We start from the raw sequence: 26302 nt of genomic DNA, 5'->3' as shown, positions 1-26302 counted from the left end.
AGCCAAGCCTGGTCTCCCTCCTTCCAGTGTGGTGGCATTCAGCGTCCTGACTTCTCGCAAACTCACCCTGGTTTCCAGCTCTCCTTTACCACCCAACATCTTGGGCTCATTTTTGGATAGGAAATAAACTCTTTATTTTTGTAGTTGTTGGCTCTGGCTGTTTCTGGGGGTTGGTCTGAGAGCCCCAGGGCTTTGGAAGGGTTGGTCTGAGAGCCCCAGGGCTTTGGAAGAGCCGACTTGGCAGTCAGTACCCTACCCTGCCCCAGGGCCCTGTTGCTGTCTCTAGGAAGGGCAAAGGTGCCAACCAATCCACTTGGCACCACATTCACGCCACCAGGGGCCCCAGGGATGAGGCAGAAACATTAATGAGTCACTATGGGCCTGTTATAGTCCCTCCTCCCTCCACCCCAGTCACAGCCATAGATTCAGACACAGTATGTGGGAGGCACAAAACCCAGGAAAGGTGGCCCACGGGGACTCCCCAGCAATCCTGTATAACCCATCCTGTAGCTGTTGCAGGCTAGGTACAGCAGGGTCTGGGGAAAGAGCTTGTCACCAGCCAAGAACCTGCTAGGAATCCCACTCTGCCCCATCCCCTTTGCTTGCCTAGACCTCTCTTCCCTCTTAGCTTTCACATCTCTGATGATCGCTGCGTGGGCGGTGGGTGGGTGTATGGATGTTGTTAGAAAGAGGCACCCTGTGGCCCAGATGGAACTAGGTGTGGGCAGTTTTGTGGCAGATTGTTCCAGGTAGGTAGGTCGGTTCTCCAGCTTAGGCTCCAGAGTCTGATTGGTGTTTGCTGGTGTCGTAGGAACAATGCCCACAGCTGTATCTGGGGTGAGCTTTGATTCCATACAGGTTTTGAGTAGTGTCCCTGGGGGTGGGATGCAGAAGCAGAGGAGATACTGGTCTGTGTTGGCGGGCAGGGGGTGGGCAGAAGCAGAAATGGTCCTAATCCATATTGAGGGGAGCAGAAAAAATAGGAATAGTCCTGATCAATATGGAGGGCAAGGTAGAGGCAAACAAAGTCAGGGCAGATGTGGCCCAGCTCCATATGTGGCATCAGAGACAAGAGCTGGTTCTGGTTGGGGGTCGGGAGAGGCAGAGGCAGAGGTGGTCCTGGTGTGTTTTGGGGTCGAGCCAAAGGAGGAGGGTCCTTTTTTACGGCTGGGCAGTGGCAAGAGCTCTCCCTTTGATCTCACCCAGCAGCCTCCAGAGAACCCCTCCTACAGTGCTTCCATCACTTTCCCCATCAAAGAATGTTCCCAACATCTAGTTCCCAGAGCTCACTTGGCCTGAAAGTGCGGACAGGGGCTTCCCTGGGTTAGCCTCAGGACTGGTCTACGCGGCCTCATGTGCATATTCATTCACACCATATTTTTCCTTCCCCAATTCTGCGCACACAGCCTTCTGCCCTCTTCCAACGCTCTGCCGCCCGCCTCCCCTTGGGCTGCCTGGAACCCGCGGTGAGGCGGTTGGCACGCTTGGCCTTAAAAAGTTCCCGGTCGGGCTCCGCCTCGTCGGCAGCCGGCTCCACCCTAAGCCCAAATCCCAGGCGGCCACCGGCTCCTCCCAGCTCTGCGAACTACAAGTCCCGCCGTCCCTTGCGCGCGCCCTCCCGCCTCTCCCGCGCCCCCCACCGGCGTCGCTTGTGAGTCAGCCAAGAATGCCTCCCATTGGTCTCTCCGCCCTGTCAGTCACCTGGGAGTGTTGAGGGGCGGGTCGGAGGTGGAGATCCGGATCCGGAGCGGCTGAAAGGCGGAAGTGGAGGCCGGAGCCTGGGACGCCGCCGGGGGGAGAGGAGCGGAGCCTGTCTGAGCCCAGGCCACAAGTAACGCCGCCGCCCCGGAGCCGCTGTGAGTGTTCCTGTCCCAGGATCCAGTGTCTCGCTTGCGTTGAAGCCTCTCCGGGGCAGCCTTTCCTCCCGCCCAACCCCGGCTTAGGGAGATACTGACCCCTCCCCCGACCCGTAGCCCCCTCTTCAGGGACTCCCCAGGCGTCGGGCCAAAGAGGGGGGTCCTTCTTTCCTTCCCTTACCTGCCCTTCGTGAGCCTTGGGAGACCCACGTGGCTCTCCTCTGGCCTGTCTAGTTCAGTTGTGGGAGGGAGAGACCCTAAGTTCCGCTCCCTCTGCTCCCAGAATTGGAAGAATCTTTGCCAGGTGTGAAGGAGCCTGTCCCCCTTCTCTTTTAGACGCGGTTAGGAGTAGGCCGTTTTCCTTCCCCCTCGTCCCACAAAAACAGTTGTCCCCTCCAGCCCTAGAGGAATTTTATCTCGATTTCCTGGGGGGTGGGGGGGTCCTGGGTGAGACCGTTCCACACGCTTCCACAACTCCTTACTTCCTCTCTTTCCTCAAGCCAGAGAGCCAACCAAGATCTCAGCAGAGTTTAAAGTCTGGGTCACTTTTTCGGAATGAGCTGTCTTCTCCTTGTCTTGTCCCCTCCACCCCCAGCTTTGTCCTCTAGTTATGTTGTTCTCTAGTTGTGTTGTTCTCTTAGTATATCTTTCTTCCTGCCTCTGAAAAATTTAGCTGAGGTTTGCTCAATCCTAGCTACAGATCACAGATCAGGGTGGATCTGCCCATTCATTATCTTCTGTCTCCCCTCCTCCTCCCCCCTTGCTCCAGGCCCAGTCCTGTCCTCTCAGAGCATGTGAGTGGTTTTCAAGCTGTCTCAGAGGCCTGCTCTTCCTGGGACTGCTGTCTGCTGGTCTTTAGGGAGGAGGAGAGAGACCAAAAATGAGGAGTCTGGAATTGAAGAGTCCTGGGCTATCTCTTTCCCACCCCCAAACACACACAATCACCTCCCTGATCAACAGGTCCATGCCACTTATAGTCCCAGGGTCTATCTCTAATCCCTTCTGGGCTTGGACAAATTGTAGATTACAGAGGAATAAGTTGAGATCACAGTGGCATCTCTGCGTTCTTAATTTGCTAATCTTTGTAGCCCAAGGTATTCCCATACATGCCAGAAAGTGCTGGTTCCCCCCAGCCTTTCCAAGAGACAGCCCGTACTGACATCTGATCCTTGTCTGTTGCCTGGGACTTAGGTGTGTGAAATGGCTGCTGTCTCAGACCAAGCTGGGAGGTTCTTTGTTATGTGGCCAAAGTACAGGCCAGAGACTGTACCTTAATGAGAGCAGCCTGACTCTTTGAGGCCATGACTGACCCTTGCTATCTACAGCAGAGGAAGGGAGGGAGGGCTGTGCAATCTGTGGGAGTTTCTGGGCCACCTTTACTGCCTTTGGGTGCCACTTACAAGTGCTAAAGGTGTTTTGCCTTGAGATATTTTTGACTCCTGGACAGTCACCAGTGTCTGACTCCAGCACACTTTTGAGCTAGACCTGGGATGCACTTATTTCATTTTTTATTAGGTAACAAAAAAACCTTCATTGTTGGGGTCAACAGTCGGATCACAAGCTCTCTACCTGTGTGGGTTTCTTTGGAGGGTTGTTGGAGACTTCTCCGGCCAACCTAGTTTCTCTAATCTGGTCAACCTGTGCCTCTAAGGAGCAGGGCCAGAGAGGCCTGACTGCTCACTGGCCACTGGTCTTGGACCAAATTTACCTTGTCGGTAGTGGGCTGTGGTTTCCGGAACTCTTTGGGAGTCCTAGGATGAGGCTGGCCAGCCTTCCAAGGCTGACCGGACCTTCATTGTGTGGACATGCTCTCCCAGCTCTGATTCCAAAACAGGCTTTTGAAGGACAAGCTCTCCCTTTCAGAGAGACAGGAAAGCACCAGTGCCTGGGGTGGTTAGGCAGCCACTTCTGGCATCCAGAGATTATAGAGTCCAAGCAGAGATCTGACACTGCTTGGCAGAAAGAGGGAGGGCTCTGTGTGGGACATAAGCCCCTCCTCTCTGATGCGGTTCCTCTCCTTGCCTCTTACAACTAGTGAGCCTTTTTCTGCCTTTATACTATAGAGGAGTGGCAACAACTGATTTTTATGTCATTTTGAAGTTGCAAAGTTGTTTTCCCACGTGTTCCTCACGAGAGTCTTGGGAGATAGTGGGATTTGTATCTCCACTTTAGAGATGATGCTGAAGGAATTTAAGTAGCTTGCCTTAGATCATACAGGTAGAAAGTGGTAGAGCCGAGGCTTGGGATTCGGGATTAGATGTGCCTTGTCTTCCCTAATAGTGGGCCCTCCTTTGTTTGTTAAAGCCATGAACATACAGGGTGAGCCAGCAGTGGCCCAAGTGCAGGCCCTTTAGCATTCCTCATCATTGACACTCCTCCTCTGCTTCGGGTTTTCTTCCCCACCCCTACCCCATCCTCCTATCCTCTTCCTTGACCCCCTTCTCCTCTGCCTCTGGGGACCATGGCAGTTATGAGTCCCAAGTCAGAACTCTTCAGGGCCCAAGAGTTTGCTGACATCTGCGTGCCATTAATTTCTTGGCAACCTGAAAGTCATGATGGCTAGAAAATGAAAGTAAAAGTGGGTGGACTCAGGGGTCCTTCTGGGCAGGGTTAAGGGCATAGGGAACCAGCAGAGCCAGCCTCTGCTTAGCCTACTGAATCCCCTTTGGTGCTGCCTGCTGCTTGCAGGTGGAAAGAATGTGGCTTTCTACCAGGAGCTCCTTTCACTAGAATTTACATGGAAACAGAGCAGGGTCATAAATTTAAATTCAACCCCACCAAGCAAGTACTTCTTAGAAAGAACCTTCTTCCTTTAACTCTTGCCCAGTAAACAGAGAGGTGATGTGGTGAGGTGGAAGGTGCAAGAGCTTTAGAGTCAGCCAGACCTGAGTTGCCATCTGGACTCCCCCAGGTACCGGTTGCGTGGCCTTGGTTTTGTTACTGGACCTTGCTGAGCCTCTGTTTCTTCCAGTAAAATGGGGATACAAAGTATCTTGCAGAATTAGAAACAAAGGGTAAAGGAGCTAGTCCAGTCCCTGGCACAGAATAGATGCTCACAAAATAGCAATTTTATGGGTCCATGGGGTTTTGAAGGTACATTATAACTCATCCCTATGATTCTGATTCAACATTTGTACCAAGTGTCACTGTGATTCCTGGTGCTCTGCTGGATGGTTTCACATATTGTTTCGTGTCGTAGATATTGAACAGAATTGATGTGGGTTGTATTCCCATTTTACAGAAGAGAATGGTAAGGCCATGATTGTGCTTCTCCCACTGGGGTTCTCAGACCCTGCTGGGGTCATGTACTGTGGATATTCAGAGCTATAGACTAGATGAGGTCTTTGCATCTTCTAGGCACTTCAGTCTTACTCAGTTTTAAACATTTTCATATTAAAACAGTCCTGGATCTACGATAGAGTGGAGTGCAAAGTTTGCATGAATTTAAGCTAAAACAGGAAACTTGAGGACAACGTTTTGGTTGCGGCAGGCTGATTGCTGGATTCATGGGGTTTTGCATTTTTTCTTCCCTGACTTGGGTCAGGGGTACTTTTGTTGGGGCCATCTGAGCAGCACTGCTTCAGGTAGAATTTGTAAACTAGGATGTCCCCAAATCTAGGTAATAGTGCTTTCAAGAGCCTTGGCGGAGGAGAATTGGAATATTTCTTAAGGACTGCTCTGCATTAATAGCCTGGTGTTATAAGAGGTTAGTTTTCAGAGTAAATATCCCTATCTCCTGTCTATAGCAACAATAATACAAGAAAAGCTAAACTTTTTGAGCTTTGCTTATTGTTCCTGAGCTCTTTGCCTGTACTATTTCCAGTAATCCTCACCACAACCCCAGGAGGAAGATACTGCATTTAATCCCTGTGTATGGTGGGGAAATCGGCAGAGGGTGACAGAGCAGGGGTCAGAATCAAAAGGCTGGGGCCGGCCCGGTGGTGCAAGCGATTAAGTGTACGCGCTCTGCTGCGGCGGCCTGGGGTCCACCGGTTTGGATCCCAGGAGCACACCGACGCACTGCTTGTCAAGCCGTGCTGTGGCGGCGTCCCATATAAAGTGGAGGAAGATGGGAATGGATGTTAGCCCAGGGCCAGTCTTCCTCAGCAAAAAAAATAAAGAGGAAGATTGGCAGATGTTAGCTCAGGGCCGATATTCCTCACACACACACAAAAAAATCAAAAGGCTGTGCTCGGATCCCTATGCAGCCCAGCCTCCTTTGCCCCATCTCTGAGCTGTGTGTGTGCTCTTCCCTTTGCCTGGAAGGCCTTTCTCCACCTCTCCTGCCTGAGCGCTGCATCTCAAAGCTCAGTTGAAACATCACTTCCTCTGTGAAGCCTTCCGTTCCCCCAGGTAGGCTGCGGGCTCTTCTCCTCCCTGCGCTTTCCTCTCGTTGCTGCTGGTCTTCCTCCTTGTCTAGTGTGTGAGCCCTGTAGGGAAACAGATCGTGTCCTGTTTCATCTCTGTGTGTCCAGTATCTACCATAGTACCCGGCATAGTCGGCCCACCCATTGTGGTTGTTAAAGGAAGGGGCAGACGTTCACACCTGCCCCTGAAGCAAATGCCTGCCTATCTCCTTGAACACACTCTTCCTAAGCTCACGCAGCTTGGATGTGGGGAACCTGGGATTCACACTCCTACCCATCTGATCCCAAAGCCTGGGCCGTTTCTTCGGTCCATCCTCTGGAAAGTTGCTCACAGATAGGAGAGCAAACAGGTAAACAGGAGGAATGTTACAGTTCAGATGAGGGAGGGGGTGGGGACAGGTCACAAACTAAACTTCCAGAGGCTAGAGCTCTCCAAATCTCCGTTTCCAGTGAAGGGTTTCATAGGAAAAGGCAGGCATGGCTTTGGCCATCCACAGCCCTGCTGACCAACTTCTACAGCATGTGCATCTGGTCACTGTACTTCTGCAGCTGTGTGTGGTCAGGCAGCACTGCCCCCAGGCCGAGACTTAGCAGGATCAACGGAAGTGAATTTAACTCTGGTCCATGGGTGATACTTTGCACATTGGCACAAGGCTCATTCTTGAGTGAGGGTGGGCTTAAGAAGGCGGTGCCTGCAGCTGTTGAGATGGCGAGTGGTCAGCGCAGCCCTCCCTTGTGTAATCCACAGGTATGGCTTTAAGCTCCCCTGCTCCCTGCCTGCAGAATCTGAGTATTATCCTCTGCTCACCTTGAGACTATTGACGTGGCTCCCACCAACCCCCTTCCTGCACACTCCTCAGCCCATCTCTGTGTAAAGTTAACTCGTCTTTCCGAATGTGAGTTTATGGTACCTGGAGTCCTTGGATCTCATTTGGTCACAAGATGAGCCACTGCCTTTTTTTAAAATAAACTTTATTTCAGAAAAATTGTGAAGGTAGTACAGAGTTTTCTCACAAACCCCTGCACCCGGTTTCCCCTGTTATTAACATCTTACATTAGTGTTGTACATTTGTCACAATTAGTGAACCAATTTTGGTACATTATTATTAGCTAAAGTCCTTAGTTTATTCTGATTTGCTTACTTTTTATCTAATGTCCTTTTTCTGTTCCGGGATCCCATCCAGGATACCACATTATAGTTAGTTGCCGTGTCTCCTTAGGCTCCTCTTGGCGGTGACAGTTTCTTAGACTTTCCTTGTTTTTTGATAACCTGGACAGTTTTTTTTCCCCCCATCTTTCTATTGTGGTAAAATACACGCAACATAAAATTTACCATCTTGACCATTTTTTTTTTTATTGATGTTTTAATAGTTTTTAACATGTTGAAATTTTGGGTTGTACATTTTTGCTTGTCCATCACCATATATATGACTCCCTTCACCCCTTGTGCCCACCCCCCACCCCCATTGCCCCTGGTAACCACAATACAGTTTTCTCTGTCCATGTGTTGGTTTATATTCCACATGAGTGAGATCATACGGTGTTTGTCTTTCTCCTTCTGGCTTACTTCACTTAACATAATTCCCTCCAGGCCCATCCATGTTGTTGCAAATGGGACGATTTTTGTCTTTTTTTATGGCTGAGTAGTATTCCATTGTGTATATATACCACATTTTCTTGATCCAGTCATCAGTCGAGGGACACTTAGGTTGCTTCCACTTCTTGGCTATGGTGAATAATGCTGCAATGAACATAGGGGTGCATAATCCTCTTTGGATTGTTGATTTTAGGTTCGTTGGATAGATTCCCAGTAGTGGGATGGCTGGATCATAGGGCATCTCTATTTTTAATTCTTTGAGGAATCTCCATACCGTTTTCCCTAGAGGCTGCACCAGTTTGCATTCCCACCAGCTGTGTATGACGGTTCCTGTTTCTCCACATCCTCTCCAACATTTGTTGTTTTTTGACTTGGTGATTATAGCCATTCTAACGGGCGTGAGGTGATATCTTAGTGTTGTTTTGATTTGCATTTCCCTGATGATTAATGATGTTGAACATCTTTTCATGTGCCTATTGGCCATCTGTGTATCTTCTTTGGAGAAGTGTGTGTTCATTTCCTCTGCCCATTTTTTGATCAGGTTGTTTGTTTGTTTTTTGTTCAGTTGTGTGTGTTCTTTATATATTATGGAGATCAACCCCGTGTCAGATGTATGTTTTGCAAATATTCTCTCACAGCTGGTGGGTTGTCTGTTCATCTTGATTCTGGTTTCGTTTGTCTTATAGAAGCTCTTTAATCTGATAAAGTCCCACCTGTTTATTTTTTCTTTAGTTTCCCTAGTCTGGGTAGGTATGTCATCCAAAAAGATTCCTTTATGACCAACGTCAAATAGTGTGTTGCCTATATTTTCTTACATGAGTTTTATAGTTTCAGGTCTCACCTTCAAGTCTTTGATCGATTTTGAGTTAATTTTTGTGAATGGCAATAGCAGATGGTCCACTTTCATTCTTTTGCATGTGGCTATCCAGTTTTCCCAGCGAGACTTTCCTTTCTCCATTGTATGTTCTTAGCTCCTTTGTCGAAAATTAGCTGTCCGTATATGTGTGGTTTTATCTCTGGGCTTTCAATTCTGTTCCATTGATCTGTGTGTCTGTTTTTGTACCAGTACCATGCTGTTTTGATTACCATTGCTTTGTAGTATGTTTTGAAGTCAGGGATTGTGATGCCTCCTGCTTTGTTCTTTTTTCTTAGGATTGCTTTAGCTATTTGGGGTCTTTTGTTGCCCCATATAAATTTTAGTATTCTTTTTTCTATTTCCGCGAAGAATGTCATTGGGATTCTGATTGGGATTGCATTGGATCTGTAGATTGCTTTAGGTAATATAGACATTTTAACTATGTTTATTCTTCCAATCCACGTGCATGGGATATCTTTCCATTTCTTTATGTCATCGTCAATTTCTTTCAATAATGTCTTGTAGTTCTCATTGTATAGGTCATTCACCTCCTTGGTAAGATTTATTCCTAGGTATTTTATTCTTTTTGATGCAATTGTAAATGATATTATCTTTTTGAGCTCTCTTTCTGTTAGTTCATTATTAGCATACAGAAATGCAACTGATTTTTGTAGATGGATTTTGTACCCTGCAACTTTGCTGTAGTTGTTGATTATTTCTAATAGTTTTCCAACGGATTCTTTAGGGTTTTCTATATATAAAATCATGTCATCTGCAAATAGTGAGAGTTTCACTTCTTCATTACCTATTTGGATTCCTTTTATTCCTTTTTCTTGCCTAATTGCTCTGGCCAAAACCTCCAGTACTATGTTGAATAGGAGTGGTGAGGGTGGGCAGCCCTGCCTTGTTCCTGTTCTCAGAGGAATGGCTTTCAGTCTTTCCCCGTTGAGTATGATGTTGGCTGTGGGTTTGTCATCAATAGCCTTTATTATGTCGAGGTACTTTCCTTCTATTCTCATTTTGTTGAGAGTTGTTATCATAAATAAATGTTGTATCTTGTCAAATGCCTTCTCTGCGTCTATTGAGATGACCATGTGGGATAACCTGGACAATTTTGAGGAATATTGGCCAGGTATTTTATAGCATGTCTTTCAATTGGGATTTGTCTGATGTTTTTCTCATGATTACAATGGAGTTATGGGTTTTGGGGAGGAAGACCACAGAGGTAGAGTACCATTCTGATCACATCGTATCAAGGGTATGTACTGTCAACATGACTTACCACTGTCGACATCCACCTTGGTCACTCGGCTGAGGTGATGTTTGTAAAGTTACTGTCTCCTCCCTCTTTTCATGTTGTCCTCTTTGGAAGGAAGTCACTGTGTGTAGCCCACACTTGGAGAGTGGGCAGTTATGCTCCTCTCCTCGAGGGCAGAGTGTCTACATGAATTATTTGGAATTCTCGTACACGAGAGATTTGTCTGTTCTCCCCTGTTTATTTATTCAATTATTTATTTACATCAGTATGGACTCATGGATATTTATTTTACACTTTGGTTTATAATCTAATACTAGTTTATTTTATTCCTCAAATTGTTCCAGCTTTGGTCATTGGGAGCTCTTTCAGATGCTCCAGGCTCACCTGGTATATTTCCTGCCCCAGTCCTAGAATCAGCTGTCTGTTCAGGGCCACTGCCTTTTTAGCAAACATTTCCTCTCCAGTGTGTTGATATGGAGTTCTGTGGATGGGGTCAAGTTGTTTCTTCTCCTGAGGGTTAGTCATAGTCACTGAAGACTCCAGAGTTAGGTGAGGTGGAGATGCACCTGGGAAATCTACCCTGCAAGAATCTTGGGCGTTGACCCCAATAGCAGCCTGTTGCTTCTGCACTCACCCACTCACACTTCTCGTACCGCTGCCTGATGCTTTGACTGATCCCAAAGTGGTCAGATTTGGTGTTTACTCTAGTTTACTATCCAGCTGGGAAGATGAGGTACATAATCGTTATCTATTTCAGGTGCTAAGTTCTCCAGCCAAACCCTCCAGGACCCTAGGTCTTGTAAGAGAGTCCCTGTGGTCTGCATCAGTGTTCTTTTGCTGCCTCCCCTTTGGGAGGGTTTGTGACTCTAGGCAGGCGCAAGGCAGGCTGTCACTTTTGAGCTGTGATCCTGAATCATTGAATAGCTTAAATCCTTCCATTGTACTGTCATCCCTCTGAAGATGTGTAACCTGAGCTCTGCTGGAAACACTAACTTGGGATCTTAACAGGAGTTAGTTTACAAGCCTCTTGCCTTTTATTCATAGTTCCGTGTGTGTCCCCTTCAGGTGGCTCTGTCAGAAGCATCCCAGGCATGGGGGAGGGCGTGGGTGGCCTCCCTAACCCTGGCTGCTCTCCTAGTCATCACATTGCTCTCCGAACTGCTCAGAAGGCCGTGGTGATTAATGACGCCACTTCCAAACCTCTAGCATTTTCAGCCTGGCTTTTAACAGGAACTCTGGTTTCTTTGTCAGCTGTCCTAGGCCTGTTCCCTCCCCCTCTCCACAACTGAACTACTTCTTCCCTTTCCTGAAAGAGGCTTTGAGCTGGAAGGAACGGCATTTGGGCTTTAAGATGCTTTGTGTTGTGGGGCTTTTTTTTTTTTTAAGGAGTTATGGTTTTCCTGGTTGGGGGCTTTAACTCAATGCTGATTTTTTTGGATGGTGGTGGTCCCCCTCTCCATTCTTGTGGCTCTAGAAGCCAGTATCCAGAGAATACAAGGTTAGGGTTGTTGACAGGACACAGGACATCAGCTATGAGCTGGTCCTTTTTCTAGGACACTGGTGAAAGTTGTTGTCTTAGTCTTCTCCTGCTGCTGTACCAAAGTACCACAGACAGGCTGGCTTATAAACGAGGAAATTTATTTCTCACAGTTCTGGAGGCTGGAAGTCCAAGATCAGGGTGCCAGCGTGGTTGGGTTCTGGTGAAGGCCCTCTTCTGGGTTGCAGACTGCTGACTTGTTCCTGTGTCCTCACTTGGTGGAAGGGGCGAGGGAGTTTTCTGAGCCTCTTTTAAGAGAGTGCTAATCCCAATCATGAGGGCTCTGCCATCACTTTAGGGATTAGGATTTCAACATAGGAGTTTTAAGGGAGGACAAACATTCAGGCCATAACAGTTGTCCTATTCAGTGTTCTCTCCAAATGAGGGGCACTGAAGAATGGGGTCTAGGGAAATTGGAAGCAAAAGCCATGTGTGAATAGTGTCTGAACATTCCAACTGAGGAATTCACTTCCTTTGTAGGGACTTGGGGACATTTACCGAGTGCTTGCTCTGAGCCAGGCCCTTTGCTAAGAGTCTTACATGCATCCGTTCCCAGTAGCCATGGGAGATGGGTGGTGCTAGTCTCTCCGTTTTACCTGTAAGGAGATGGGTTCAGTGACACAGCACAGAGTCACCCTAGTAAGTGGTGGCTCCAGGACTTGAACTGAAGTTTCTCTGACTCCAGCACTTGTGCTCTCAGCCCCTGTGCAGAAGGACCTGAGAGGTCCCATGTGGGGTAGTGAGGCGTCTCCTCGGCTGGGCTATGGCTCTGTTAGGGAATCCGAGCCATCCCGCAGATGGATGTGTTTTTAAGCCTTCAGCTGCCCCATTCCCTTGCCAGATCTAACCAGGCCGTGCCTATGTTGCAGGCTTGGTTTACCACATTTTAGACCACCTACTGTGTGTCAGGTTTCATGTTATGTGCTGTTAAAACAAAGGAAACTCATAGTCCAGCCCTTCTTCTGCAATAGTGCCCTTAGTTTCTCTCACTTTCTCACTCCCAACCCTCAAGCCCCCAAGTTTTCCAACCTCTTGCCAGTCTTATGAAACCTATAACAGTCTTATGAAAATTTGGGACTGTGGAAGTAGAAGTGTGATTTACTGAAACTTGTTGAGGTCCATTCATTGCTTGCTGTCTTCCCCTGGCACCCTTCTACATTTGTTCAGCAAAAATTAAGAAAGAAAAAGTCGGCCTAAAATATTGTTCTTTAGCACCCAGGCTCCTGAGAGCAGCCATTGTCCCTCAGATCCCAGAGTGGGAACTTTGACCTTGTTGCTTGTTATTTGGGCAGCCTCTGACCACAGTGTATGTGGTGTCTGAGCAAGAGGAATTTGGTTTGCTAGTATCGGATTCTCTTTTCCCCTGCTCTCCTCTCAAACACGACCTCTTCCCTCTGCTCTCTGTTTAGGAGCTACGGGCAAAACAAAGAGAGCAGTGAGTTAAATTGGCTTTCTTTTGTTTTTTGTAAAGACAGGAAGAGTATGTGAGAGGTGTCAGTTGTAGTTGTTGGTATGAGTAGTTGGATGAACAGGTGCTGCTGATGACCGTGACTTTCAACAGAAGTTCTTGGAGTCTTTCTGGGTCTGGGGCAGCAGCATAAGTGGCAGTTGTCCTGGACCCTCTCAAGACGCAGGGGAAGATGGAGCCTGCATTGATGAGATTCCAGTTAGAACTGTCCTAAGTAAATAGTAACTGCATGAGCAAATCAAATACAGGGTAGTTGTGAGGCTGGTGGAGCAGCTGCTATTCTGCACCTCTCTGACTGGCTTCCACGTGACTCGTGCTCCATCCTGGGACCGCAGCAGGTGTAGGTTGGGACCAGAGGAGAGCCTGTGCCTTGGCTGGCTCTCTTCTTTGCATCCCACCCGGCACTGGCAGGTGAAGAGCTGAGTGGTGGGGCATGAGCACCACACAGCCTCAGTCCCATCGCCACCACGCCCTGTAGCTGGACATGTGTATAGATCATGCTGAAGAAAGTGCCAGACTTCAGATTGAGCTTTTGCTTGAGGCTTCTTAGAGAGCTGCCCTAGATGGGGCCAGAGAATCTGCCACAACCTTGCTGACTGAGGTGTTCTGAGTTAGAAGCCAGGCCTTCTTAGAGACGGTAGTCTCAGGAATGTCATTGTTGTTGCCTCTGAGAACCAGTAGGCAGGATGAGCCTTGCCTGGTGCAGCTGCAGGCCGTCCCCTGTCTGTCTGGCCTTCCTCACTCCCCTGCCAACCAAACGCCTGGCTCCTCTGTTGGCCGGTGGGGACAGTGTATGAGAATCCTAGAGCTGCCCGTGGATCCCGAGGCCCCTCCGTGGACAGCACGGGCGGACCACACTGACCAAGCTGTGTCAGCAGATACATGGAGATGTCCCCCCTACCCTCCAGCAGTCTTCCTCCCTGTGGGCACAGGAAGAGAGGGAGCAGGGACTGGAGGTTTCCACCCTCCGCCTGAAAGTTAGCGCTGACTCCGCTTCTCTCAGCCTCTCTGGGGAACCCGTCTGTGGTCGAGAGCTGAGAAAGCGGCGTGGAGATCAGGGAAGGATTTCTTGGTGTTCGTGCTGGGGGAGGGCCCTGGGAAGCTGGGAGTTGGTCCCTCAAGGGTGGCTTCCACCTAATTTAGCTTGGCCTGTGTCCTGAGTGACACAGCAACCTTCCTGCACAAGGGAGAGGGCTGCAGGAGCAGCCGTGCTGTGTCCCGCTGACTCCTAGCAGAGCTCCAGGTTCAGCCCAGACAGTGTGGTAAAGGACCACTTGGTCATGTGTACCCAGGGCTTAAGCTTCTTGGTGCCCCTGCACACTGGCCCCTTTTGCAGGCATTGGTGGAGTTGGTGGCCTCGGCTGGGGCTCTTGTGGACTCCGTCGGGGCCTCACTGTGGTGTAGAAATCCAGGCACTCAGCCCCAGAAGAGTCTTATCATTGAAAGGAGAGTGAGATGAAACTGATCCCAGTTAAGGGAGTTGGGTGGGCTGGGGCAGATTCAAGGGCTTGTCCCCATGGTGGGGGACCCAGCTCATGCTGAGTCCCCCTCCAGGGTGATTTCACTCTCCTCCTCTGGAAAGGGAGTCATCTTGCTGTGGCTGGGTAAAGGCAGCACCCCCTTCCTTTCCTGCTGCCATGTCCCCTAAGCCCGCTACTTCCTGGTGGGATGAGGAGCTCCAGCCCTGGCCTGACACACCCCATCAGAATTCTCCCCAGATCTCAACCTGGGCTGTTAAGCTTCTGGCTTCCAGGGCCAAGCTTCCTCTGTTACATTCTCCAGGTGAGACACAGGCCTGATGTGTAGCAATCCCATAATCCTGGTCGTATGGGAAGACACCCGTCTGATTCCACACAGCCCCCCCACCTCTAAACCCCTTTTTCCTCTGCAGGTATTCTCTGGGCTGGCTGGGGAGTGCAGAGCATCGCACCATCGTAACCTTTCTCTCCATTGAAAAGACATAAATCTCGGCTTCTCTTGTTAATCTCATGAAGTTTTAAACAACTTTAAAATTCTTTAGCCCACAGTTAAGTACAAACAATAAATATATTCTTAATGTATATGCAGCGATCATATTTGTGCTGAATCCTGTTATCTTGCCCCTTGCTTGTTTGGGTATCTTTGTTTTCTTCCCATCCTCTTCTAAGTCAGGCATCATGTATTTGATTGTCTCTCTTATTCTGAATTTTTTTACACTAAAGAGGAGGTAGAGAATGTTTTATATACAGTGGAGCTAGATTGGTTTCATATCATTTCTAAGCTTTAATTTTTCATTGATGTATGCAAAATTCTATACTAGCAGCATTTTTTGCCTTTTTATTGACATATAACTTACATATAGTAAAGCTTACAAATCTTAAGTGCACACCTCGGTGGATTTTTACATTTCTACACATCCGTGTATCTACCTCCCATAGCAAGATATAGACCTTTCTATCCAGCAGCATGTTTTTAAAATTTGATACAAACTCATTTTTCCATAGTTAAAAGCCATATATTATTAAAGCATACGTAGAGGGTGGTAGCCCCCGTTATTCTTGGTGGCTGTAATGACATTATTAATATTCTTGGGTTTTCTGTCTCTGATGGGGGAGCCTTGCTGGAGTTATGAGGCCTGGACTTGGGCTTTGCCATCACCTGGCTCTGACCCTGGGCAGGTCACTTCCCTTCACCTTCATCTCCTTCTCTGTAATTAGAGAGAGGAGGATTAGGTCTTCAAGGACCTTTTGAGCTTTGACAACCTATGAGTCAAAACTCTTTAGCCTTTTAGTGTAATAAACCTGCCACTTTGTTGTAATCTTTCCTTCAGCCTTAGACTGTGCTGTGCACACTGTGCGTTGTTTCATTTAACCTTCACAGCAACCCTGTGTGATTAGTATTAAATAATACCATTTTATAGATAAGGGACTGAAGCTGACAGCAGTCACTTATCTGACTTGGCCAAGGTCACTTGGCTAATAAACAGTGGAGGCAGGCTTTAACCGAACCCAGTTCAGTCTCCCAAGTCCTGACCTGCTAGTTGTGCTGGGGAAGGGCAAGCGGGTACCTCATGTGGCTCATGGCTGTATTGCTTCAGATTCTTCTTCCCTCTGGGTCCGCACCAGCTAGAGGTTTGGGTAGTCCTGCTGTGCGTCTGCCCTCTGGTCCTGTGTGCCGGTAGTGGGGGGTTTCCCCTTTGAGGAAGAGCTGTGTTCTCAAGTCTATGGGTAAGTCATCTCCCCGGCTGGTCTGAGCTTTTGAATGTCTTCCACCTTAGCCTTTGAACCTGATTACCTCTCCTCCTGTGTCCCATGTTTCGTTGTCTTTGAGCTAACAAGTTGCTTCTGCTGTCGTCTTCTCTTGCCCAACTCTTGTGGTGGTAAATGCTCAGGAATGCTTTTTTTCCAGAGTAAAGTGTAGATGAAGAGTCGCTGGCCAGAACCACCTCCAGGGGGCCCTGGGCAGGGTCACTTGGTTCTCGGGGCCTCTGGACTAACCTTGAGTGAGTCTCAGCCCAGCCTCTGGTCAACAGAGTCTGAGTGGTTTCCCTAATCAGCTCACTGATCCAGGCTGTGCCGGGACTGTCAGCTAGAGGAAGTCTCTGAAGCAAACAGGAAGCATGAGAGACACCCATCAACTGGAATTGCTCACCCTTGTACCAGGAAGGACAAAAAGTATGAAGTGGGTGACTTCATGGATTAAAGAAGAGAAAGGTGAAAATTTCGAGTGGAGGCTAGGGGGAGGGGCGACATTCCAGCAGCCTCTGGTGTCTTGGAGAAGGCTTCGGTTGTTGAGTGAAGCCAGCAACCAGCCCCGCCCCGATCTGTATTGTCCACGGCGCTGATCTGGGGGGTGCCTTTCTATCTCTTGTATTATTCCCTCCTTCCTGTATCAACTATAATGCTTGTGCTTACTTAAATCAGCTGCCTAGAATTACTTGGGGAGCTTACTTTTAAACCATTGATTTCAGGACTCCACCTCTAGAGATTCTAATTCAGTTGGTCAGGGTTCCTTTCTTTCTTTCTTTTTTTTTTCCAGTGAGGAAGACTCTACCTGAGCTAACATCTGTTGCCAATCTTCCTCTTTTTATGCTTGAGGAAGATTAGCCCTGAGCTAACATCTGTGCCAGTCTTCCTCTATTCAGTATGTGGGTCGCCACCACAGCATGGCTAACTAGTGATATAGGTCCGCTCCCGGGATCCAAACCCCTGAACCCAGGCCGCTGAAGCAGAGCGCACTGAACTTAACCACTACGCCATGGGGCCGGCACCCGATCTGGGTTATTTTCTAAATGCCTTGGGTGATCCTGATGAAAAAAAGTTTGAGACCCACCCATATATAGTGTCCAGAGCAGAGGAAACCCAGAGCAAGGAAGAGCAGTGTCCTGCTTTTTCTTTTTCTTTCTCTCCCACCCTTGACCCCAGAACTGGTTGGGCATATGCCCATTATGCCTCTTCACGGGACCAGAGTGTATAGGAGCTTGGATCCCATCTGCCCTTTCATGTAGCTTGTGGGAAAAGGTGTAGGGTGCCCCCAGATCCTTACATTCTCTCCCATTTCCTGTGAAGACATGAGGGTGGGACTGGTGCTCATTCTCAGTGGCCTGTAAACAAACCAGTGTTCTAAGATTTGGAGGGTGGGGAGAGTGGGTCATTTCAAGGAGAGTCTTTTACCTTGCATTTGAAGCTCTGCTCACTTTCAGCAGCTTCATAATAATATCCAGAAGGAAATTCATCCTACTTGTGTGTTTTTCATGGTGCTGGAGAAACTAATTAAAAAGAATCTTTGGCTCATTCTGGTTTTTTTTGTTTTTTTTTTTTAGTGAGGAAGATTGGCGTGAGCTAATACCTCTTGCCAATCTTCCTCTTTTTGCTTGAGGAAGAGTGACCCTGAGCTAACATCTGTGCCCATCTTCCTCTATTTTGTATGTAGGATGCCGCCACAGTGTGGCTTGATGAGTGGTGTAGGTCCACGCCTGGGATCTGAACCTGAGAACCCCAGGCTGCCAAAGCAGAGCATGCGAACTTAACCACTACACCACCGGGCCCACCCTCATTCTCTATCTTATAAGAAACTTTGACTACAACTTTGGCTCTTAAAGAGAATTTGATTTTTGTCTGCAAGAAGACTTTTACTATGCCATTTTTGGTTATAATTCCATCACCTGACTGCACCCGTGGATGATGCTTGCCACTGGTTATGGAGGAAAGATTCCCACAGTGAGATTCCTTCCCCCAGGGGGCAGGCCAGCTCACTGCATGAATTCACCTTTACCACCTGACTGGCCTATGTTCTCCGTTTCCCAATCTTGGGAGGGAAGGCATAAAGCTTCCTGGGGCTCTGGGTGTGGCCTTTGCCTGTCTCAGACACCCCCATGTCTCTGTGCGCCCTTCCTGGCAAAATCTGCATCCTCCATGCTTTATTGTCTGGGAAGGTTTGGCACCTCTGTTCATGTGATCACTGATCACCAAGTGGGGCCAGGGAAACCACGAGGCAGCAGGCCATAAAAAGTGCCGTGTGTGCCTGCTCAGGTGTCTCTGGAAGGGAGGAGCAGCATTCAGGCAGAACATGTCACCAGCCAGTTCGTGCCAGGGGGAGCAGCTACAGCGCTTTAAAAAAATACAGATACCCAACCCTCCTCCAAACCTTCATTGAATTTCCAGGGGCTGGCTGCACAGGTGATTTTGATGTGCAGAGAGGTTCAAGAACCACAAATAAGACATATTTGTCTCTCCTTCTGGCTTGTTGAAAAAATCAGATTAAAATCAGATTATCTAGGCAGGTTTGGAAACCCATTGGTTTGCTAGAGACGAGACTTAGATGTTGCTTCTATTTTTCTTGACTTGTAGGTGCTGGTTACTCCCCACCCCAAGAGCCCTCAGCTCCAGCTGCTTTGATTGTTTTGGAATTGGAGACTTTGTCTTCTGTTCCTCTCTCCTCACTTGTTGAGACCTCCTTCTCTAGTGCCCCAGCCACACTCTCTTGCCCTGCCAAGATTATGTGTCACGTGGATCAGTGGTAATAACGAACTTGTAACTCTGTTGTGGTTTCCCTCTGTCGCTGTCTCCCTGCCTGACCCTGGGCGGCTCCACCCACAGTTGGGAGTACTCAGGGAGTGCAAGATCCCTGGGGCTGTCAGCGGGAGCCAGACCTTGCTGGGCCAGCAAAGCTGCTGCCACAAACAGAGATTCTCATTCACCCGGCAACCTGAAGCCAAACACAGAGGATGGGCATTGCCTCCATCTTTCTTCCCGCAGCAGGGAGAATGGCAGGGTGACAAATGAGTGTGCAGGCCCCCCAAGTTTGCATCCAGGCTCTGTCACCTGTATGCTGGGTGGCCTTGAGCAGGGCATTTAACACCTGAGCATCAGGCTGTTTATCTGAAAAATGGAAGATTGTTTTAAGGCTTAAAGGAGATAATGGCTGTGCACTGCTCAGTAAATGTTAGCTGTCTCTGAACATTATTTCATTTGGTAAGCACACTTTGAATTCTCAGTGTGTATGTAGGTATTGCGAGAAAGGCATCTCAGAGAAGCCAAAAGCACAGACTTTGCCTCAAGGGCCGTAGAATCTTGCAAACATCATTTGGGGTGAAAAGAGAAAGCATCTTAAACTATAAAACATTTCAAAACTGGCATTTCTTATCACTAATTGAGACCCCCCCCCATATACTTCCTTCCTTGTACTCTTGGGGAAGAGGTGGCCCCCATTTCAAACCTCTTCCTTTGGTGCTGTCCAGAAAGGAAACTGTTGTTCCTGGTTAGTGAATCACTCTTCCTGAAGCTCAATTTTTAAATGAGTTGCTGGGAGAAGTCGGATGTGAAGAACGCTTTGAGGTTGAACAAAGCAGGCCCTTTGCTGTCAGCTTCCAGCGTGAGCACAGGCCCCTGCTGCCCACAGATGCCCCTCTTCACTTCCATGCCCGTCCTCTGACTGTAAGGGGTGCGCTCCCCTTGCTCGGGACAGGTCAGGGCTGTCCTTGGCATCTTGTTCTGAAGACCGTCCTGCATAGACTCTATTATGCAAGGGGCAGTCTAATCAAAACCTTTTCTTTCCAGCTTGGATTCAAATGCTGTACCGAGTCTTCAGGACGTAATACCTACTCACAGTACTCATTTGTAAAACATTCTTTATGTGTTCTGATATCTTTTAGTATAAGTCTTCTAGAGGCTTCTGCAGATAAGCTCCTCATCCTTCTTCGCCGTTCTAAAACTTAAAAAACTGCAAGTTTGCGCCTCCGAAGCTGTCGCTAACCAACTAAGATGTCGGGGCTGGAACACCAGCTGCGGGTGCAGGTCTTAGAGCCCCATGTTTGTCCCCACCTTCCCATTCCTCCCCCTTGTTCTTCCTCTGCGTTGCTCTCGGCCTCTGCCAGGAGAGAATGGAGCTGAGGTCTCTATTTAAAAGGGAAATTTGGCAGCCGTTCTGGCTGCCAAGAGAGCTCTCTGGCTTTGGTGTGTGTTTGGTTTTGTGTGTGTTTTGCTTTTTAATGTGTGTGAGACTTCTGGCCCATCAAAAATGAGAGAACTGGGGGGGAAGAGGCTCAGGATGAGGGAGTGAAATGAGGCTTTGATTCCAGTGCACAGTCCAGCCTCAGACTGAGAAAGTCAGTCAGTCCTTCCAGAGATGGCAAGACAAAATGGCTATTTTGATAACACCTTGCGCTGGCCAGGCCCTTGTCTCTATTTTGCCCACGAGGTTGGCCAAGCACCTTGTCTGAGGAGCTTTCTACCGGGACTCCCTGTGCTCTGGGTGGCCTCACCTGCCACTCTGGCTTTGCACAGAGGGCTGTGATCTTAGCTACCAGACTGCGGGTTCATTGTTTGTTGACCTGGATCCTAGTGTCTTCCTGGGCGATTTTTGGTACCCTAAAGAGCCTGTTGACTTAACTGTCACCGGGCTGGCATATGCCCATTCCTCTCTTGTGTGTTTATTTGTATGTGGAGGTACATTTTTGGGATTGGGAAGTCAGTGTGTTTGCTCAGAACCAGGAGCCTAAAGTTGGAAGACCACTTTTCTCTTTACTGCTGATGGTTGGAGAGCAAACCGACGTGTAGTACAGCCAAGTTAGGGCTCTTCCCCTAACTTCTGGGGTGGGGCCAGGGAGTCGGGGTGAGGGGAGGCAGTCAGCCAGGTCATCAAGGGAGGGCAAAGGGAGAGGCCTGTGATTGAAAGAGTCTCTGGATTGACCCCGTTCTTCTGATTTCTCCCTTGCAGTCGGAGACCCCCCTCCCCAGTAAGTGCCTCTTCACATAGCATCGGCCCCCACCCCCACGCTCACTGGTACCACTACAGCGGGACAGGCCATGGCGGGTCGGGGAGGTGCAGCGCGACCCAACGGACCAGCCGCTGGGAACAAGATCTGTCAATTTAAGCTGGTCCTACTAGGGGAGTCCGCGGTGGGCAAATCCAGCCTCGTCCTCCGCTTTGTCAAAGGACAGTTCCACGAGTACCAGGAGAGCACGATTGGAGGTGAGTGGGCACAAGGGAGTGGGGGCGGCTCCAGGTGAGCCAGAGAAATGCCTTGGCACTGAGGAGAAGGGAGCTGCCTGCCAAGAGAGAATGAACACGCCTGCGGTGGGTGGCAGCACCTCTGCCTCATCTGGGCTCTGGAATCGCATCCAACAGCTGGTCTCCATGCCAGAGTCCCAACAAGCATCTAGTAAGAATTAGCTGGGAGTCAAAAACTGGCTTGTCCTCCTGGTTCTGCCTCTTTATTATTTATTATTCATGTGGCCTTGGCTAGGACCCTTCCACTGACCCAGCCTTTGGGAAGGGAGAAGCTGGGTCTGGATCTCTGAGGGTCCTTCCTGCTTTGCCAGGCAGTGCAGCTGCCCTGGCCTCTCACACTTTCCAGAATGGGGAAATGGCCTGGTGAATGGGCTGGCCTTTCTGAAGCTGACCTTTACCCTTTCTTGAGTTCAGAGCCTGTCACTGATTTCCCAGTGGTCAGCATTTAGAATGTAAGGGTCTGGACTCAGCCTTCTGCCTCAGTGGCCAGTAAGCTTTGAGGGGCTGGGACCGACCTTGGGCTTGAGTCATCCTTTCTCTACCCTCTTGGTTGACAGGAGGTTTCCAGGCAGCTGGACACAAAATGGGTCGTGTCAGCAGTCTTCTGCTGCCTTCTCAGCACTCGAGTCAGGAGCTGGAGAGGGGGAAGTGAGCCGGTGCCCCAGGCCCCTCAGGGAGTGGGGGCAGGGCAGACAAGGAGAGTGAGCTTTCTACACAGGTCTCTCCAGGATCCTCTGCTGGATCCCGGGGCAAAGGGGACCCCCAGCTGCCTATCCCAGCTCTCGGACTCCTCCTTTGAAGCATCTGCACTAGCGCTGTAGGTTCCCCTGCCTCCTCTGACCCAGATAGGGTCACTGTGTTCCCTGAAGGTCAAGCCACAGGGTGGCCAATCAGGAATGGGTCGAGGTCAAAGCTGGGGGTGGTGGCTAGCCAGCGTGCCTGGAGGTGGCAGGGGCAGTTGGGAAGCCGGCCACCCAGCCTCCACCTGGCAGTTGGAACAGCATGTACTTTTAGGCGTCCCCAGCGTAGCTAAGTGTGTGAGAGTGTCCTCAGGAAATCGAAGGCCAGTGACACCGTGGGCCGGAGCAAACTGAGGGAGCAGTGAGGTTTCTAGCAGGACTGCTTTGAGGGGAGGGAGGAGGACGAAGGGGAGCGGGTGGGCCCACCCTTCTGAGCTTGGAGTCAGGTTTCCCCTGGCTTTCCCTCTCCTGCCCCTTGCCGCATTTCCCTTCAGAGAGTGCTCCCGAAGTGGCTTGAGTGCAGGCAGGCTCCCCTCTCCTGCTGCCCTTGCCTAGTGTGGGTCTGTAAAGCCTGTGCAGTCCCCAGCCCCCTCGACAAATACACAGAATGCAGACTCCCGCCTGCCCTCCTCAGACCTGCTTTGGCCCCCTGCGTGGGGGCTTTTCTGTGCCCGCCTCAGCAGAAGGCTTGTAAGTGCCAGAGCCCGGATGCCACGGTGGAGATAGGTGGGGGTGGCTTCCCCAGCTCCTTCTTGCCTGGTAACACCACTTCCCTCTTACAGCGGCCTTCCTCACACAGACTGTCTGCTTGGACGACACAACAGTCAAGTTTGAGATCTGGGACACAGCTGGACAGGAGCGGTATCACAGCCTGGCCCCCATGTACTATCGGGGGGCCCAGGCTGCCATCGTGGTCTATGACATCACCAACACAGTAAAGACTTTTTCTTACTTCTCCACTCTCTGTTGCTGGGTGGGGTGTGGGCAGATTTCCTCTGTTGTTTGGGGCTGTCTCACCAGAATCTTCAGGGTGGTGACGTCTTAGACAGCTTGGCTCTTCCAGCTCGAGCTTTTCTAGTTAGTGGCCCTGGGCAGAATGCCTCCTCTGTCCCTTTGACATTCTGGCCCTGTCTCCCCAGGATACGTTTGCACGGGCCAAGAACTGGGTGAAGGAGTTACAGAGGCAGGCCAGCCCCAACATCGTCATCGCGCTCGCGGGTAACAAGGCAGACCTGGCCAGCAAGAGAGCCGTGGAATTCCAGGTGAGGCATGGACAGGACTTGCAGGGAGGAGCAAGCCAGCTCCACTCGGCTTCCCCTGGGCTGCTCAGGGGCCTTGGGAAGGCCCACGTTGGGAGGCAGAGGAGAGCATTTATCTGCTGTCATTGGCAGTAAGGTATGTGTGCATATGGATAGCTGAAGCTTCTGCTTATTTTTTCTGTAAACTGACTTTTTAATGAAACTCACTGAAAAAGAAATACTTTTTTTATGTAATATATGCACATAGTAAAATTTAAACAGTACAAGAGAAGGTATATAGAATGAAATTTAAGTCTCTAACCCTGGAAAGTCCCCCCAAGTTCCACATAGTTTCTGGTGTTTCCAGAAACACCACATGTGTATGAGTCCCTTTCTTTACCCAGATGGGAGCATGCTCTATACACTGTATATATAATTTAGTTATTAGAAGTTCCTAACTGATGGACTTCTAGGTTGTTTGTAATACCAAAAGACCTGAAACAGTGCTGCAGTCAAAATCCACATTCTTTGTGCTTTTGTCCAAATGTGCAGGTGTATTTGTAGGATAACGTTCTACAAGTATTTCCTAGCCTACTGATTTTGAAGAGCAAGAAGGCAGGGAAAACTTATTAGAGAAACCTGAGTTAGACATGTGCCAGTGTTTGTGAGCTGAGAGGTGCTGTACGTGAGGTGGAGAGCTAGGGGGATGGTGCAGATGTCTCAGGGGGACCCAGAGCAGGAAGGCCAGAGGCCTGCAAACCCCTGCATTGTCTCTGTTGTGTATAAGGCACTGTGATCAGGGAAGGTTTTTATCCTGGACCCCAGCCCCTGCCAACTGTCAACATTTCCCTGCCACCCACTTTCTCACCTCCATCCAAATCAGGAAGCACAAGCCTATGCAGACGACAACAGTTTGCTGTTCATGGAGACATCAGCAAAGACTGCAATGAACGTGAATGAAATTTTCATGGCAATAGGTAAGGTGCCTCTCCTCCCCTCCCCCCACCAGGGGCATACTGCTTATCTGATGTTCTTTTTTTTTGTGTGAGGAAGATCAGCTCTGAGCTAACATCCATGCTAATCCTCCTCTTTTTTTTGCTGAGGAAGACCGGCTCTGAGCTAACATGTATTGCCAATCCTCCTCCTTTTTTTTCCCCGAAGCCCCGGTAGATAGTTGTATGTCATAGTTGCACATCCTTCTAGTTGCTGTATGTGGGATGTGGCCTCAGCATGGCCGGAGAAGCAGTGCGTCGGTGCGCGCTCGGGATTGGAACCCGGGCCGCCAGTAGCGGAGTGTGCGCACTTAACCGCTAAGCCACGGGGCCGGCCCTTATCTGCTGTTCTGTAGGAGGTCTATGGGGTCCCTTCACCAACAGATCTTTCACCATTTTAATATTCTGGTAAAATTGTTTTCTTCTTTATCTGACTTCCAGATGCAGATAATTCCCCCAGATGTTTCTAAAGCCTGAGCCAAAGTCTCAACATGTCACTTCCTGACCCTTTAGCTTACCACCCACCGAAAGCCCCACATCACCCTCCCCCTGCCCACTTCTTAGGATTCTTTTAGCTCATTTGGCTCGGGACTCTTCTTGCTTGGGTTCCATCCTCGCTCTACCACTTACTAACTCTGCTCCTGGAGAAGTTATTTAACCTCTCTTTGTCTCAGTCTCCCAAAACACTCAGAATGCACCTGGCACCTAGAAGCGAAGCCCTCAGTATGTTAGTCATCACTGGTTGGGTGGTAAAGGCCAGATTCTCCTCGTGTGGACTTGGGAGAGAGTATCTGGGTACCCCCACAAATGCATTTTTCCCTCCTCTCCCAAACAGCTAAGAAGCTCCCCAAGAATGAGCCCCAAAATGCAGCTGGTGCTCCAGGCCGGAACCGAGGAGTGGACCTCCAGGAGAACAACCCAGCCAGCCGGAGCCAGTGCTGCAGCAACTGAGCCCCCCTTGCCTGCCCATTGCCCCCACCTCCTCCGCCTCAACGACCCGACTGGAACCAATCTAACCAATCGCACTTAACGACTCGGGCCACCACTGGGGGGGCAGGGGGAGGGGTCCACCATGATTTCTCCGTATAATTTTGATCATAGGCCGGAGTGAGTTATTCCACCTGCACCTTTCTGTACAAATACTAATTCAATTTTAAGTCTTAAGTCACTTTTTTAATATATATGATCTTCTGCTCTTCCCACTTCCTGCCCTTTCTACTGCTCTCCCACTCTTCCTTTGCTGGTAGTAGCCACGTACCCCTGTCCCCCACCCTTGTATATGGGGAGGTGGGGGCTGGAGCAGTTGCCCTTCTTTCCCTCTTGCTGATCAGCAGACTCAGCAAGAGCATCCATATCCTTACTGTGTTTGGAGTGGGCTGGTTCTGGGCGGTGGGGCAGGCGCTGAGGCTAGAGAAGGGAGAGGCAGCTCTTCCCTGAGTTGGCTGTCATCAGGCTGCGGCCCCCCCTCACCCCCTGACTCAGAGCCGGGAGAGAAACCACAGCATTACCACAGCGTTATTGTGACAGCCATGAACCCATTGCCCACAACCCCCCCCCCCCCCGTCCTTGGTCGCCCTGACCTCTGGCTCTGAGCCCTGTTCTGACAAAATCACGATGATGAGTATTTGGGGGTGGGTGGGTAAGGGGGGGAGTGGGAGGGGATGGAACCAACTTTTTCTGTATTTTGTATTGTATGTTTTCTTCAACATGTAACCAATCAGTATCTTGTCAATATAGTCAGCCGATCGATCGACCTCCCGCTTGTCTTCCTTGTCTTTCTCTGGTGGAGTTTATCAGACCATATCCTCTCTAGCTTACTTGAAGTTAATGCAGAATGAACTATTGAATCCTATTAAACAAAAGCCCCCCCCCCACCAGTGAGGGGATGCTGGTGGTCATGGTA

At 49.5% G+C, this 26302-nt stretch overlaps 1 protein-coding gene across 2 annotated transcripts; it reads left to right on the top strand.

Moving 5' to 3' along the window:
- The first annotated feature begins 1747 nt into the window (after positions 1-1747).
- On the top strand, positions 1748-26153 carry RAB5C (RAB5C, member RAS oncogene family). 2 transcript variants are annotated; one of them, XM_058561000.1, is made up of 6 exons: positions 1748-1856; positions 21136-21390; positions 22952-23103; positions 23309-23431; positions 24291-24384; positions 25235-26153. In XM_058561000.1, the coding sequence occupies exons 2-6, from the start codon at positions 21225-21227 to the stop codon at positions 25348-25350; spliced, it is 651 nt and encodes a 216-aa protein (XP_058416983.1). In that variant the 5' UTR covers positions 1748-1856; positions 21136-21224; the 3' UTR covers positions 25351-26153. The 2 variants fall into 2 exon arrangements, with proteins under 2 accessions (XP_058416983.1, XP_058416984.1); XM_058561001.1 differs by lacking the exon at positions 1748-1856 and adding an exon at positions 15910-16631.
- Positions 26154-26302: the final 149 nt, after the last annotated feature.

This window comes from Diceros bicornis, chromosome 18 (assembly GCF_020826845.1).
Source record: "Diceros bicornis minor isolate mBicDic1 chromosome 18, mDicBic1.mat.cur, whole genome shotgun sequence".
Taxonomy (NCBI): domain Eukaryota; kingdom Metazoa; phylum Chordata; class Mammalia; order Perissodactyla; family Rhinocerotidae; genus Diceros; species Diceros bicornis.
The sequence above is the reverse complement of the archived record's forward strand: the minus strand, read 5'-3'. Positions and strand labels throughout refer to the sequence as shown.

Excerpts from the sequence above, each read along its gene's own strand:
- RAB5C (XM_058561000.1), top strand. The coding sequence starts at position 21,225 with ATGGCGGGTCGGGGAGGTGCAGCGCGACCCAACGGACCAGCCGCTGGG. Across the intron at positions 21,391-22,951 it reads CCAGGAGAGCACGATTGGAG|CGGCCTTCCTCACACAGACT; the intron begins GTGAGTGGGCAC and ends TCCCTCTTACAG. Across the intron at positions 23,432-24,290 it reads AGAGAGCCGTGGAATTCCAG|GAAGCACAAGCCTATGCAGA; the intron begins GTGAGGCATGGA and ends CATCCAAATCAG.